The 17,239-nt window shown below is 50.5% G+C and overlaps 1 protein-coding gene across 1 annotated transcript; it reads left to right on the forward strand.

Annotated features, from left to right (window-relative positions):
* The first annotated feature begins 766 nt into the window (after positions 1–766).
* LOC123405359 lies at positions 767–3,325 on the forward strand. The gene is made up of 3 exons (XM_045099078.1): positions 767–1,004; positions 1,098–1,208; positions 2,077–3,325. Exons 2-3 carry the CDS (start codon positions 1,134–1,136, stop codon positions 3,208–3,210), a joined length of 1,209 nt encoding a protein of 402 aa, XP_044955013.1. The 5' UTR covers positions 767–1,004; positions 1,098–1,133; the 3' UTR covers positions 3,211–3,325.
* Positions 3,326–17,239: the final 13,914 nt, after the last annotated feature.

Here is a 17,239-nt window from a genome sequence, read left to right on the forward strand (position 1 = left end):
TCTTGTTCTACGTTTACATTGTATCTTTTCATTTTCTTTGTAAGAGGGCCTTCTCATCACATTGTATCGTTCGACTGTGTATTTTGTTGTGTTGTTTTACATATAAAGCGGAACGAAAGCCTGTTTCGATGTCCATTAGTAAGTCATAATATGAAACGAGATGGTGTGAAATAGTGTTTGTTAGAATGCACTTTTTAAACGGAGTCATAGAATAGAACTTTTGAAATAAATGTAATATAATGTCATTGGGTGCCGACGATAACGAGGAGTTGGTGAGCGGAATGCTACACCGCAGAGCATGTGTCCTCACAACCTTTCCCTCTTTCCGAAGGTAGATTTAAATATCTGACACAAGGTGTTTCCTTCCAGCAAATAAATTGCCGGTTGGCACGTTTATCCCACCTAATGTTGTAGCCATATGTAACCACTAAATAATTGCTCCTGGCCGGCCATGTTTCCTAATCCCTGCCACTAGGTCGAACAAGTGGCTTTTAACTTCTAAATCTGAGGCTCCATATGGTAATCACTTTTTTAGGAATATAAAGTTTGAGGATCCCTTCTAATCATGTCCACAATTTGAAATTAAGCTGTCTCGTCTTGTAGGTGGACCTTTTTAAGAATGGAAGTTGGCACGTTCGTCGCAGTAACTGCCCCGAAACCTACGTCGTTTGTCAGGACGCGATAGAAGAAAACAACGACTCGTAAAAAGATAAGACGCCTATCCAGATCCAAGCAATGTGTACACATATTTTTTGTTGTTTCCTCCACATTTCTTAGATGGTGCACCACATTTCTCATATTGTGCATACGCGCTTACTTGACTAACAGCTTTCTCCATTCACACCAACTGAACAGGCCACCTCTCTTGATCTCCACTCACATAAATTATTTGCAAACTACAGCTTTTCAATGGCGTCTCCATAGTACCAGGCAGTCTTCGTTGCGGAGCCACGCAGCATACAGTTCCATTGAAGCCTGCATCAAGGAACCAAATTAGCATCAAGGTTCGTTTCTCATGCCTTATGGATTCCAGTAGGGTTCTCATTTTGTGGCACAATTTCGTGGTGCTAACTTTGCCAGATGCAAGCCCCGAACAGGTCATACCCAATCACTTTCGATCCTGAACAAGAAATATGGCAGCACCAGCAGGCAATGATGCCGCAATACCAATCCCACCTGATCCACTTGCAAGCTCCACGGATATCATGGTATGTCTATATCCTGCCTCGAAACTTTCCCCTTTTGCCCGTTTTGATGAAAGAGGTCACCCAATTATTGCGTTTCCCCAAGTTGTAAAATGGCTGAATTCTGCCACTCAAGTTCTTGAGCTGCTTGAGGCGTAGACTAAGGCTCTGTTTGGTTTCAAATAAGTCACCAACTTATAAGTTGAAAAGTGCAAAAAGTGACTTATTTTGCCAAACAGACCTAACTTATAAGTCACCCTAACTTATAAGTCATAAGTTGCTCCACCCCAACTTAAAACTTATAAGTCACTCACTTTTGCATGAAAAGGTGACTTATAAGTCAGATGACAACCAAACAGGCGTGACTTATAAGTCACTGGTTTTAAGTCACCTGACTTATTGAAACCAAACAGGGCCTAAAACCAGAGCAAAATATATATATTTTAGTCCTCATAATACTATTCCCTCCATTTTTGTATACAAGGTCACAAACCCATATTACAGCTACTAAGGCAAAAGTTAATGTCTTCTAAGTCAATGTGGCAAGACAATTTGTCTCCTTGTTTGCCGTGTAAATTAATGTGTGTTTCTCTCTCATGCACATCAAAGCAATGATCTCACTCTGCATGCATGCATGCATGCAAGGGATTATTAATGCCCTTCTTTCTTAATAAGTATGAGGCAAACAACATTAAAATTGCATCGATTAGTGTTATTGACCTTGTATTTTTGCAAATTGTAATTTTAATAGTGGCCTTGTATATAATATTGCATCTATTAGTGTTAGTGACCTTTCATTTTAGTATAAATTTCACCCATTGATTGTTTTCTTTTTTCTGTTTGTGGGATTATGTCATATATCTCACAGTTGTCCTCTCAACATATTGATCAGGGCAGCGTGAAGAATCGTGCAAGAGTTTTCACAGAAGCCTTCATGATCATGGTGTGTCCAGTGCTGCTTGCCATTTTACGGGGTAGTGCTCAGTCTAAATTGGCTAGCGCAGTAGCTGGTGCAGCCTTGTTTGCCGGTATAGGCCAGTTCCTGGTTATCTGTCCATGGAAGGTGGTGAAGAATTGGGCATGCGCCACCTCAAAGATTCTGGTCCACAGCTGCGTAGTACTTCTGATTGGCCTCGCCTGTGTCATTATGAATCTTATCGGTCTGAAGAGTGTCCCGGGCTACGTGACCACTCTGGTGATGGTCGGAGGTTCCTCCTTTGGTATGTTTTGCATGTCATGGCGACAGGTGGACGGACAGGCAACAATGAGCATAGCTGCTTTTGAAGAATTCAAGGGTTCACTTGATGCGTCCGCATACTTCTCGGCTGCGGTCACTGCTGTTTTGTTTCTTGGTTTAGAAGCCTTGGCGTTAGAGGGACTCATCAAGGGCGACCTGAAGCACCTGCTTGCATTCCCGCTGGGGTGGAGCTTCGTGACCTGCACACTAGGCATCTTCTCAATGCTTCTAGTGTCAGTACATCCGCTGATCTACGGCAACCCCGCGATGACGTCCATTCTTCGAGGATCAAGTTTCGTGCTTGCCGTCTGCGTATGTGTTGTCGTGTACTATTTCACAGGAGCGGCAGTTGGAGAGATCAAGGCGATTGGATGGTTGAGTCCATCGGTTGTGCCCTCCGTCGTCTGGCTCTACTTAGCTATAATACCCTGTATTACGGGGAACCCCACGATCCCAGAGGAAGAACATGAGCCTGCGTCACTGGAGCTGATCAAGATTACCTTTGCGGTTTTCTTGGCTGTCTCCGTAATCAACATTGATACTTCGATCGGTGACTGCACCTGGATCATATTTCCTACCGCATTAGCTATTATCACAGGCGTCCAATGGAGGCTCATGACACACTGGAAGAACGTATCGGGTGCCGTGGCCAGGGCCGCTGATGTTGCTTGTGTCATGTCTCATCTGTTCATGGCAGTTGCGGTGATTCCCTTTGCGCTGCTGGCAGCCACGGGTGTGACAAACCAAGAAGCCAACTCAATAGCTACTGCTCCGATGCCTTCGAACTAGCTAGTACATTCACTTCACCAACTTGGATTTGGTGAGGGCCGGTTTATATGATTTCAGCTATCAGTTTATGTATTTTTGACAATTGATTTTTTTAATTTAATAAATTTGATATGGAAATTCGAATAATATTCATCATATTTTCACACTTATTTATTAATACTTAACTTATCACATAAAAATGGAAATTTGACTTATATGTTTCATAGTTTATGTATTGTCCCTTTCCCATGCGAACTCTCCTACCAATATGCATTTGGTTAAACCTCCAGCCTAAACAGCAGAAGGAGCAACAGAAAAAGAAATCTTTTTTTTTGAAAGATCCAGCTAGATGCTGGTATATATTAAAACATAGCAGGGAGAAATGCGGTTACAAAAGTGACGGGGGATTCGATCGAAGGATCAAGGAAAAAAAGGCAGAGAAAAAAAGGAGAAAAATGGGAGAAAATAACAGTCCCGATCCTTCACGGTGGTTCCCAGAAAGGGTGCTCGAAGAATGATGCTCCCGCTTGTCTCCAGAGCTCGACGGTTCTCGTGATTGCACTCTTTATATCTTGCATATGCGCCTGCTTGTTTGTGAAGGTGCAATCGTTTATGTGCTTCCAAATCTCCGATAGGATCAGGACGATCATCGTCCTGGTAGCCTTGCGGTGTACTGGTTGAGCCGTTTCTATCATGGTGGCTATGTTTTCGGCTGACCCCCTCTTTGTTGCCCATGTGGGAGGGTACAAAGAGGCGCATCCGGCCCTCGAGGCGGCATGTGCCCATATTTGCAGTGCCATGGGGCATTCCCAGAACAAATGAGTTGATGTCTCTAGGTTCCGCAGGCATAGCTGACAGAAATAGCCGTTTGGCCATCCTCGTCGTTGCAGCCAGTCATTGCACCATAGCCTGTCGCGCAGGAGTAGCCAGGCAAAGATCTTGAGCCTAGGGGGTGCCCAAGTCTTCCAGATTATCTTCTTGAAGTCGGACTTCATCATTCCTTGGAATTGTGCCTTGTACGCCGATCTTGCCGTATATGTTTGTGAAGCCTCGAGGTTCCATGTGATAGTGTCAGCAATTTCTTCGTGGAGTTGAAGATCCCTATATTGGAGCCATCTATGTAGCCTAATTGCCTCCTTCCAAAGGTGCGCATTGCTACCATGCGCTAAGTCTGCTAACCAGGTGTTGTTCCTTAGTGCCTCGTGCACCGTTCTGTGTTTCCTCCTGGAGTGCTTAAAAAGTGACGGGAACGTCGTCTTGAGGGTGGCTGCTCCCGTCCATGAGCAATGCCAGAACGATGCCGTTGCGCCGTTGCCTAGGACCACAGTTGTTGATGCGTTAAACAGGTCCCTGTCCGCTTCGTCACAAGGCAGAGTCATGCCCCGCCAGACCCTGTCAGTGCTCGTCCATGCCATCCATAGCCATCTCAGCCTAAGGGCTCTAGTGAAGCGGTTTAGGTCAAGGATGCCCAAACCCCCGTTCTCCATAGGGGAGCAGACTGTAGTCCAATTAACTTTACTCTTGCCTCCACCGAACTCGCCGTCTTCTTGTGCCCAGAGAAAGCGTCGCCTAGCTTTGTCTACCTCGTCAAAAAACTTCCTTGGCACCCTTAGCACAGAGAGTGCAAAGGTGGGTAGGGCTGAGAGGACGTTACAGACCAGGACTCGCCTGCCGGCAACATTAAGCAGTTTGCCCTTCCATCCAGCTAGTTTAGCTCTAATCCTGTCTAAGATGAACTGAATGTGGACTAGCCTAAGCCTCGACAAAGTGATCGGAAGCCCCATGTAAGTCAGCGGGAAAGCGACAACTTTTCCTCTGAAGCTAGCTAGGGTGTGCTGCAGGTCTGTGTTGTCACATCTAATGGGAGCAGCTGTGGATTTTGACGGATTGATGTGCAGCCCCGAGGCTCGTTCAAAGTCACGTAGGATAGCCATCAGCACTTCGATTTCTTCTCTCGCCGGATTGGCGAAGATGACGGCATCGTCTGCATAGAGGCTCACTCTGAGGGGGATGCCCCTGCCTGGCAACGGTGCGATTTCGTGCAACTCCGTTGCCTTCTCCCGGAGTCGGTGGAGGGTGTCGATGGCGATGATGAAAAGCAGTGGGGAGAGAGAGTCTCCTTGCCGTAGGCCTCGCTGATGCGTGAAGTATTTGCCGACAGTGTCGTTTAACATGACGGCCGAAGAGGCCGTGCAGAGGAGCAGGGAAACCCAGTCCCGCCAGCGCGCCGGGAATCCAAGTTGTTGTAGTACCTCTCGAAGGTACTCCCATGAGACGCTATCAAAAGCTTTTGCGATGTCTAGCTTAAGCAGTATGGCTGGTTGTTTCTTCCTATGTAGAGATCTCACTATATTCTGCATGTAGAGGAAACTATCTTGCGTTGATTTGGAGCGAAGGAATGCTGATTGCGCTGGGGAGATTATGCTACTGATCACCGTGGATAAGCGCCTGGAGAGGACTTTGGTGATGAGCTTGGCCACCGAGTGAATTAGACTAATAGGTCTGAAATCCTGGATCATATTTGCACCGTCTTTCTTTGGTAACAGTATCACCAGAGCTGTGTTTAACTTGCCGAACTCCCCTCTAGTCAGGTTGTAGAAATTAGTGAATACTGCCATGATGTCCTCCTTGATAATGTACCAGCAGGATCTGTAGAAGACCCCGGAGAATCCGTCCGGCCCTGGGGCCTTCTCCGCCGGTGATGCTTTGATCGCCTCCTAAACCTCTTCCGCAGAGAAATGGTTGTCTAAACCTCTATTGCGGACGAAAGGTAGGTCGAACATCGACCAGTCTACTTGTAGTGGTCGCGCTGCCCTGCTACCCATGGAGAGATTGAAATGGTTGTGAATGGCCTCCTCCTTGTGATCGTGAGCCGTAAGTACGTCATCGCCTACTCGGAGGCAGTGGATAAAATTTTTCCGCTTCCTGGTTGTCGCCTTGGCATGAAAGAACTTTGTGCCCGCATCTCCGAGCCGAAGCCGGGTGATCCGTTAGGCCTATCGTCGGCGAGCACGTTCTAATGCCGTGAGTCCCAGCAGACGGAGCTTCAGCAGCTTAGGGAGGGTAAGCTCCGCGTCCGAGAGGCGGCGTCTCTCCTGTGCCTCATCCAGACGGAGCACTATTTCTGCCGCCATGTGGAATTGCATCTTAGCTTGGCTAAAAAAGCTCTTGCTCCAACATTTCAGATCCCAGGCAGTCCTAACCATCTTCGTGGCGAGACGTTGGTAAGGACAAGAGGACTGCGCCGGCCTGTTCCACGCCCGTTCCACCATGGTATGGAAGCGGGGGAAACTCGGCCAGAAGCTCTCGAATCTGAAAAGGGCTATCCTGGGGGAGGCGGATGTGTCAGCCAGAATTAGCGGGCAGTGGTCTGATGTTGCTGTCGACGCTGCGATGAGTGACACCGATGGGAAGATGCATTCCCACGAAGTATTGCAGAAAAACATATCGATGCTGACTAGGGTAGGATCTTCACACCGAATGGTCCCGATGAGTTGAGAACAGCTTTCATCACCCCGTTTGGGTACTTTTGCTACATCACCATGCCTTTCGGTCTGAAGAATGCAGGAGCTACCTTTATGCGCATGATCCAAAAATGTCTCCTCGACCAGATCGGTCGCAATGTGGAGGCATACATGGATGATATCGTAGTCAAGTCCCGCAAAGGTTCCGACCTGCTGACTGACTTGGCAGAAACATTCGCCAACCTTCGTAGGTACGATATCAAGCTAAATCCTGCCAAGTGTTCATTCGGTGTTCCCAGCGAAAAGTTACTCGGTTTCTTCGTTTTCGAACGAGGGATCGATGTAAACCCCGAAAAGATCAGGACCATCATCCGAATGGAGAGGCCGGTCAGAATACACGATGTTCAACGACTCACAGGTTGCTTAGCAGCTTTGAGCAGGTTCATCAGTCGACTCGGCGAAAAAGCACTTCCTCTGTACCGACTCATGAAGAAATCAGATACCTTCCAGTGGACAGACGAAGCCCAAGTCGCGTTCGACGACCTCAAAGTCCTACTTTCCACCCAACTGGTTCTTACTGCTCCGCTCAGTAAAGAGCCCCTTCTTCTGTATATCGCGGCTACAAATCAAGTCGTCAGTACTGTTCTTACAGTCGAGCGAGAAGAAGAAGGCAAAGCATACAAAGTTCAGCGGCCAGTGTACTACGTCTCCGAAGTCCTGACCCCTTCCAAGCAGAGGTATCCCCATTATCAGAAGCTTATCTATGGGATCTATTTGACTGCGAAGAAGGTTGCCCATTATTTCCAAGACCACTCGGTATCTGTTGTTTCTGATTCTCCTTTGTCGGAAATTCTCCACAATCGAGACACGTCAGGCCGAGTGGCGAAGTGGGCGATGGAGATGCTGTACTGTGACATCAAGTTCGAGGCCAAGAAAGCTATTAAGTCTCAAGCCCTGGCTGACTTTATAGCAGAATGGGTAGAACAACAGCAACCGACTCACATCTACTCGGCTCATTGGACAATGTTCTTCGATGGGTCTAAGATGTTGAATGGATCTGGCGCTGGTGTTGTGATCATATCGCCAAAGGGTGACAAGCTCAAGTACGTGCTTCAGATACACTTTGATTCCTCTAACAATGAGGCAGAGTATGAAGTTCTTCTCTACGGATTGCGCATGGCCATCTCACTCGGCGTCCGTCGCCTGATGGTCTACGGCGATTCAGACTTGGTGGTCAACCAAGTGATGAAAGAGTGGGACATAAGGAACCCCACTATGACAACCTACTGCAATGCAGTCAGGAAGCTGGAGAAGAAGTTTGAAGGTCTAGAACTTCATCATGTTCCGAGACTGATGAACCAAGCGGCGGACGAGTTGGCGAAGCTCGGATCCACTCGGAGACCCGTCCCGAGTGATGTCTGCCTCGAGCACCTCCATCTTCCTTCATTCAAAGAAGATCCCTTCACGGAAGAGCCAGTACAACCCAAGAGCGCAACGGACCCGACTGAAGTCGATGTGCCTGCTATGGTTGATCTGGTCACAGAGATTCTGGTAATCATTCCCGATTGGACTGTGCCGATTATGGCATATATCCTAAGACAAGAACTTCCAGAAGATGAAGTCCAAGTCCGACAAATAGTTCGCAGGTCGAAGGCGTTCACTGTCATCGACGGTCAATTGTATAAGGAGAGTGTTTCAGGCGTTCTCCAATGTTACATTTCCCCAGAGGAAGGACAGTTGCTCCTAGAGGACATCCACTCGGGAACGTGCGGCCATCATGCTTCTTCAAGAGCAATCGTCGCCAAGGCGTTCAGGGCTGGATTCTTCTGGATGCAGGCTAACGAAATGGCCAAAGCTACGGTCGATCGATGCGAAGGCTGTCAGTTCTACTCCAACAAGTCCCACAAGCCAACATCTGCACTAAAGACAATCCCACTTGTGTGGCCGTTTGCAGTTTGGGGATTAGACACAGTCGAACCATTCAAGACAGGCCAAGGAGGCTATACACATTTGTTGGTGGCAGTCGACAAGTTTACAAAGTGGATAGAAGCCAAGCCCATCAAGAAACTCGACGCCTCCACAGCCGTGAAGTTTGTCAGAGATATCATCTCCAGATTCGGAGTGCCTCACAGCATAATCACGGACAATGGGACAAACTTCGACTCGGACAGATTCAAAGGTTTCTGCGCGAGTCAAGGTATCCGAGTGGATTTTGCTTCCGTAGCACATCCGCAATACAATGGACAAGCTGAGCGTGCAAATGGACTTATCCTTCAAGGTTTGAAGCCTCGACTCTTGCGAGAGATAGGACATGCTGCTGGTGCGTGGGTAACCGAATTACCTTCAGTACTTTGGGGTCTCCGCACCACTCCGAACAGATCAACAGGGCGATCACCGTTCTTCCTCGTCTATGGAGCGGAAGCGGTCCTTCCGAGTGACCTGCTTCACAATGCCCCGCGAGTCGAACTCTTCTCCGAAGCCGAAGCAGAACAAGCAAGGCAAGATGGAGTCGATCTTCTAGAGGAGGAGCGCGAGATGGCACTTACTCGCTCAACAATTTATCAGCAAGATCTGCGACGTTTTCATGCACGACATGTCAGAAGCCGCACGTTCCAGGCTGGCGATTTGGTGCTCCGAGTGGATCAACAAAGACCACACAAGTTGGCTCCGGCCTGGGAAGGTCCTTTCATCATTTCAAAGGTGCTGAACAACGGGGCATACAGACTCTACAACATTCAGAAGGAGACCGACGAACCCCGCGCGTGGAACGGAGACCTCCTCAAGCGTTTTTATACGTGATCGCCGACTGAAGTAGTGTAACGAACAAGTTTTGGAGAAATAATATACAGCAGATTCAATTTCTTTTGCAGATGCAGAGTCCTTCCGTGGTTGCAGACTACGGTCAAAAAAACACTTAGCTGCGATCCCGAATCGTCTAAGTAACACCTATCTTCGAGTGTGCACTTCACGTCGCACTCGGGGGCTTAGCTGCGATCCTGCATCGCCTAAGTATTAACTTTCTCTGAGTGTGCACTTCACGTCGCACTCGGGGGCTTAGCTGCGATCCTGCATCGCCTAAGTATTAACTTTCTCCGAGTGTGCACTTCACGTCGCACTCGGAGGCTTAGCTGCGATCCTGCATCGCCTAAGTATTAACTTTCTCCGAGTGTGCACTTCACGTCACACTCGGGGACTTAGCTGCGATCCTGCATCGCCTAAGTATTAACTTTCTCCGAGTGTGCACTTCACGTCGCACTCGGAGGCTTAGCTGCGATCCTGCATCGCCTAAGTATTAACTTCCTTCGAGTGTGCACTTTACGTTACACTCGGGGACTTAGCTGCGATCCTACATCGCCTAAGTATTAATTTCTTCCGAGTGTGCACTTTACGTCACACTCGGGGACTTAGCTACGATCCTGCATCGCCTGAGTATTAACTTCCTCCGAGTGTGCACTTCACGTCACACTCGGGGAGTTAGCTGCGATCCTGCATCACCTAAGTATTAACTTTCTCCGAGTGTGCACTTCACGTCACACTCGGAGGCTTAGCTGCGATCCTACATCGCCTAAGTATTAACTTCCTTCGAGTGTGTACTTTACGTCACACTCGGGGACTTAGCTGCGATCCTGCATCGCCTAAGTATTAACTTCTTCCGAGTGTGCACTTTACGTCACACTCGGGGACTTAGCTGCGATGCTGCATCGCCTAAGTATTAACTTCCTCCGAGTGTGCACTTCACCTCACACTCGGGGACTTAGCTGCGATCCTGCATCGCCTAAGTATTAACTTTCTCCGAGTGTGCACTTCACGTCGCACTCGGAGGCTTAGCTGCGATCCTGCATCGCCTAAGTATTAACTTCCTTCGAGTGTGCACTTTACGTCACACTCGGGGACTTAGCTGCGATCCTGCATCGCCTAAGTATTAATTTCTTCCGAGTGTGCACTTTACGTCACACTCGGGGACTTAGCTGCCATCCTGCATCGCCTAAGTATTAACTTCCTCCGAGTGTGCACTTCACGTCACACTCGGGGAGTTAGCTGCGATCCTGCATCGCCTAAGTATTAACTTTCTCCGAGTGTGCACTTCACGTCGCACTCGGAGGCTTAGCTGCGATCCTACGTCGCCTAAGTATTAACTTCCTTCGAGTGTGTACTTTACGTCACACTCGGGGACTTAGCTGCGATCCTGCATCGCCTAAGTATTAACTTCTTCCGAGTGTGCACTTTACGTCACACTCGGGGACTTAGCTGCGATCCTGCATCGCCTAAGTATTAACTTCCTCCGAGTGTGCACTTCATCTCACACTCGGGGACTTAGCTGCGATCTTGCATCGTCTAAGTACTAATCTTCCTCCGAGTGTGCACTTCATGTCGCACTCGGGGACTTAGCTGCGGTCCTGCATCGTCCTAAGTATTAATTCCTCCGAGTGTGCACTTTACGTCGCACTCGGGGACTTAGCTGCGATCCTGCATTGCCTAAGTATTAACTTCTCTGAGTGTACACTTCACATCACACTCGGGGACTTAGCTGCGATCCTGCATCGCCTAAGTACTAATCTTCCTTCGAGTGTGCAGTTCACATCACACTCGGGGACTTAGCTGCGATCCTGCATCGCCTAAGTACTAATCTTCCTTCGAGTGTGCACTTCACGTCACACTCGAGGACTTAGCTGCGATCCTGCATCGCCTAAGGACTAATCGCTCCTCCGAATGTACACTATATGTTACACTCGAGAACTTAGCACTGATCATGAATCACCTAAGTCCTAATACTCCACGAGTACACATTAAGTGTTCAACTCCAAACAGCATTCAAGCAAAAGAATAAGTGTTTTCGTTGTGACTCCAACAGTCCAGAAACGATAACAGACTCGGTGCGGATCAAGCTTACCCGCACCGATTTAAAAGTATGACGGCCAACAGAAGTGGCCAGAATATCTTACAGGCAAACACTCGGCATACCGAGCATAACATCTGATTACGCGTCAGCTGGGCTGGCGTCAGGACTAGAAGACTCCACAAAAGTATCCAAGTCAATTCCATCAGCAATACGGGTGGCAGTCTCGAGGAACGTCTCCATGAAGTCTTCGAATTGCAGTTTCTTCCTGTTGGCGACCTTCAACGCTTTCAGCTTATCTTCCCGCACCTCCTTGCAATGGACTCGGACCAACGACAGCGCAACATCAGCACCGCACCGCGCTGCCGATTTCTTCCAAGATTGCACTTGGTTCGGGACCTCCTCCAGTCGGCTCGTTAGGGTCTCCATCTCCTCCCGCGACTCGTCTTCCGGCCAAAGTTCCTTGTTAATTCGGCCGACGACTTCTCTCAGTCGACCGATGAAAGGACCTACTTTGCTAGCGCGGATTTGTGCTCGAAGCAGATCCCGATTGGCGTCCTCACCGAGTGGAACTTTGTCCTTAACACACTGTTCCACAGCTGCCGTTTCAGCTTCAGGGTCTCCGCAAAAGTCTGCCACCAACAAGCAAGCAGGCAATGAAAACCGAATGTCGGGCTCACGATAAAGCCACTCGACAAAGCATAAGACTTACCAGCCAGACAAGTCATCGTTTGCTCAGCCCAGTCGGTGACATACTTCTCTTGAGCTATGCACCTTCTGTTCAGGGCGCCCATCTGATTATGCAGATCAGTCCTATGTTTCCTCATCATCTGTGTCTCCGCCGTCAATACCCTGTTTGCTTCCCGAGCTTCTTCCAAGGACTTTTCTCGCGCTTCCAGAGCGTCCTTCATACCAGCCATGGCAAGCATTGCAGCTTCCAGTTCACCAGCATATTGATTCCTCTCCGCTCTGAGGGCTTCATAAGAAGTTCCCATCTCACAAGTTTTCTACAAAACGAAACAAAGGGTTATCAGCAACTTTCTTAATACACACTACGTTCTTCAGACCCCTGCCGACGCAAGCAGTCGACAGCGGTGTCGGGGACTACACCCAGTGGGTTCACTAAGAGTGACCCCACTGGCATGCACCTCAAGCAGGTCTGCCCTATTGAGGTGCACGTTTTCACCTACGCCTCCGAGGCTAAAGCTACTCCACCTGTGTGCAGTTTACTCTAGGGAACTCTTACCGCAAGAGTGCACCGACTGCAGTAAGTACTTGCACTCAAAAATCTTGTCTACGGACACGACAAAAATAAAGACCAAATGTATAAACACAACTGTCGGTGCAAGCACTCGACAGAAGTCTCGAGGACTACACCCACTGGGTTCACTCGGAGTGAACCCATTGCAAACAACAGACTACGACAACACCCAGTGGGTTACAGAAGAAAAGTAAGTACTTACTAGGATACTTACTCGGATGTCATCGCGCAGCTCCAAGCTTCGCTGATATAAAGCTGCAGCGGAGTCATAAACCCTCTTGGCCTCTCCGGCCATCAGCTCCGCCCGAACCATGGTCCCCTTGACCGATCCCACCTGCTCCTCCGGGACACACCGAATGTTGAATTCGGCGTTTGACGAACCGGGAATCGGGGGGAGATCCTGGTTCATCCCAAGGTTCGCCCCAGTAGGTTCCTCACCCGTCAGCGCCGGTTCAGTCGGCGGAGGCACTTCGTTTGGTAGAGTGTCGGCGGCAGGGGCGGCGGCAGGAGGAGCAGCCTCAGGGATAGGCTCTTCGACGGGCTCCGCGGTCGGGTCAGCTCTCCCCCCTGACAAGCCGTATAACACAGTGCTTCAGAAGGAGAAAGAGATGGCGCAGTCTGCAGGAATAAAATACCCGACTCTCCCACAACGTACCTGGCTGTGATGAAACGACATGGTCCGCATCCATGGGGTCGTCCTCTTGGCCAGCAGGCGAGGTCGCAGAAGTGGCAACCCTGTCGAGTGAATACCATTCTACTTGTAAAACAAGAGTTCACTCGGTCAACAGAAGGGACCGAAAACTAGATTCGCTTACGTGGAGGTGACGGGGATGGCCACCCTCATCCGTGGCAGAGCCTTCCGAGGTTTGGACCCGCTCGATTTGGGCGCCTTGGAGGACTGGCCCGCAGGTTCAGCGGTTGCGTCCCTGGCTCTTTTGGTACCTCAAACACTCGGTGCAGCCGGGGAAGTAGGCGGAGCACTCGGCGACACAGGGGGAACTGAAGGGACAGCAGACTCTCGCCGACGCCTATTCCGATGCTCTGGCCGCGGAGGCGGCGAGTCTGGCTCTTCATCCTTTTCCTCTTCCTCGCTGTTTTCCTCCTCCGACTCTCCGCTGTCGAAGATGTATTCGTCGCTCTCCATGCTTCCCTCCTGGCTGCCTTCTTCATCTTCCTCCTCCAGTTTCCCGCTCGAGACGGGGGAGAACCAGTTGGTCCACGCCTGCAGTCGGAAACGTTAAGCGTCACGCGGAGATATAAATGAGTTGCTGAAATCAAGGCAGTTCAACGCACTCGGATAATGCTACTCACCTGATTCGGTGGAGGGTTGTCCGCACCATAAGGCGCCACTCGGCGGGCCCCCTTGGGATTCTCACAGGGACCCGTGATTTGGAGCACTTTTGAGGTCACCTTCTCCTCGAGAATGCCCTCCACGTTGGTCCGAGTGGAGTCTTCAGGTCCTGCGTAGTGCCACATAGCATGGTGGCGGGCTTGCAGGGGCTGGATTGGCCGACCGATGAAGACTTCCAGCAAGTCCATCCCAGTGACCCCCCTCCTGACAACATCCGCGAGTGCCTCAACCAAAGGCTGGATGTCTTTCTTCTCCGCTTTCGAGAGAGCGAGTTGCTTGGGTGGAGCAGGGCGGTCTAGACTGAATGGAGGCAGCCTAGTCGACGCGTTCGGACAGGCTATGTCCTGGCAGTAGAACCACGTCGACTGCCAGTTCCTAACCGACTCACTGAACTACAGAGCAGGGTACATACTCCCATTCTTCTTCTGAAACCCCAAACCTCCACAGAGCTGGAGGAGATGCGTCTTGTCATCCGATTGACTAAGACGTTTTATGGTTTGGGAGCGGACGGAAAAGATGTGTTTGAATAAACCCCAATGTGGGGGACAACCAATAAAGCATTCGCACAGAACAATGAAGGCAGAAAGGTGGGCAATGGCATTCGGAGGGAAGTGATGGAGTTGAGCACCAAAATGATTCATGATTCCTTTGAAGAAGGGGTGCGGGGGGAGAGAAAAACCTCTGTGAACATGGCTGAGGAGCAAGAGGCGCTCCCCCTCCCGTGGTGCCGGCTCAATCTCGTCGTCCGCCGGCAACCTCCAAGATTTATGCACGAGCTGGCCATGCTCTACCAGCTCCAGCAGGTCCCCCTCCGTCACTGTGGAGGGGAGAAAGTCTCCCTGGATCCATCCCGTTGGCAATGGCCGCTGCCGCCGCTGAGCAGCCGTCGCCTTGCCCTTCTTCTTCCTTGCCTCCATCTTGCTGGTCTGGCCCTTGGTCATGGCGGCGATGGCGAGCTTTCGAGAAGGATGGGAAGGGAAAGGTGTATGAGCGCAAGAGGTGGCGAGGAAGACGGAGAAAGCAAGAGCAGAGGATTCGGCGAGCGTAACCGAAGGGTCTCGTCGGCCAGAGTTAAATAGAACACCGACTGGGTCGCTGGCGAGCGGGCCCGAAATCTTATCCGCCCAACCAACCGCGGCGATATCGACGGAAGAGTTGAAGGCGCGAGGATCGAGGAGTCAGGCGCTACTCGAGCGCGCTGACGTCGCCCCCGCTAAGCGCGCGGAACCCGAAATTTGAGATCCCGGAAAATCCGCCGCTGTCAGTTGACCAGTCGTGTCAAAAGATGCCGCGAAGGCACTCGGTTCCCGACAGTCCGTTCTACAGAACACATTCACTCGGATCATTGGCCAGGTGAGATAGAATGGATAGAGGCAAGCAACGCCCAAGCCAAACCTAGTCCAGTCGGATCTGAACATCGAGCACTGCTTTGACGTTTCAACCCCAATCCATTCGGGGACTAATGATGGGGTCATAGTCCTAGGGTAGGGTCATAGGCGTGTCCTACAGGTCCTACCCAAGGACTACCCCACGCAAGGGACATGACCTTAAGTATGCCCGACTGTATTAAGGTGCCCCCATCATCCAGTCGGTAACGGGCCCAGAATCATCCAGTCGGAGACTAAGACTCGGAGGACACCGGACCTACCGACTGGATACACTCGGTGCGTCGTAACATCCCTGGAGGGAAACTGTCGTACGTTTCCGGGTGCATTAACGGACATTTATAGCATACCTGTAACGCATGCATTCAATCGCCACTACTCCACCCTTGAATCAGAACCGTTGTGGAGGGCAGCGCACTCTATATAAGCCGCCCTCCCCCACTGGTAAAAGGGTTAGAAAAACATTGTACTCCATATGGCACTCGGTAACAAGCTCCAGGAGCACTGAGACGTAGGGCTATTACCTCCACCGTAGAGGGGCCTGAACTCATACAACCTCACCGTAGCTAAGACTCTTCCCATCTCATTCGTACCCTACACATCTACTGTCAGGCTTATACCCACGACAACATGTATCTACGGTTCTTATATCTAATTTCCTTTAAACCCTTCGCGTCGATGGCTGATCTGAACCTACCCATCAGCCTACGGTGGAGATTGGCGTTTTTCTTGTCTCGCGCCTCGTATATGAGGTTGAAATCCCCGTTGATAAGCCAAGGATCGTTGGGTGGTGGCGCCGAGAGTGAAAGTTCCCGAAGGAAGTCTTCCTTTCTCCCGTCGTCCGTCGGACAGTAGACCGTCGATAACCAGAAATTCTGGGCCTGTCCGAGGAAGGTCACTTTACCTGTAATAGCAAAGATCCCTATCGCATGCGATGAAACTGTGGCTAGCTCCCTGTCCCAAAGGATCGCCGCACCTCCGCTGGTGCCTATTGCCGGTAGAGCGATACATTCTGTGAGCTTGGCGCCCCCTATCTCGCGGACTAACTCCGGTGACCAGGCGGCGATTTTGGTCTCCTGGATGCAGAGAATGGCTATGCGGTGGGCGGCCGCCAACTCCCCGACTGCTGCCCTCTTGGCTGGATTGTTCAAGCCACGAACATTCCAGCACATGATGGTTGGATCTTGTCATACATCTAAAACACGAAAGGAGCTCCGATGACTAAAGCTAAACGGCCATAGGCCTAAGACTGACACCACCATCATTCATATCTGGGACCGTCGCCCACCAGCAGAACCCAAGATGCGCTGGCGATGAGGATCTATCCTACTGCCTATATGAACTTGGAACCAAACTAGATTGAACCGGTCGGGGATCGGTCGCCATCGGAGATAAAAACTATGGACGACTAACATGATTACACGGTGGCCTCATCGGCAGCTCCGTCGGGGCCGTTCATACGAGCCATGAGCCGCAGCGCCTCGCTATCCAGGTGGGTCAACCTGGCGATGACCGAGATGTCACTGTCGGACAGGGGCTCTTCGAAACGCTGTAGGAGCACCTTCGCGACTTCTACCGTCAGCCTGTCCCGAGGGCCGAGTAGGCCGAGCTCCTTCGCGATGCGCAGGGAAGCGCGTTGTGCCACTGGCACTGACGACCCGGTGGCAGCTTGCCGCGCGCTAGAGCGAGTCGGGGTAGAGGTGGCCCTAGTCTTAGGCGGCGCCGCGGGACGGCGCGCGGGTGTAGTGGAAA

Source organism: Hordeum vulgare, chromosome 1H (assembly GCF_904849725.1).
Source record: "Hordeum vulgare subsp. vulgare chromosome 1H, MorexV3_pseudomolecules_assembly, whole genome shotgun sequence".
NCBI lineage: Eukaryota > Viridiplantae > Streptophyta > Magnoliopsida > Poales > Poaceae > Hordeum > Hordeum vulgare.

Bases quoted from the DNA above. Each gene is read 5' to 3' on its own strand.
- LOC123405359 (XM_045099078.1), top strand. From the start codon at position 1,134: ATGGCAGCACCAGCAGGCAATGATGCCGCAATACCAATCCCACCTGAT. The intron at 1,209-2,076 runs GTATGTCTATAT...CATATTGATCAG, and splicing joins CAAGCTCCACGGATATCATG to GGCAGCGTGAAGAATCGTGC.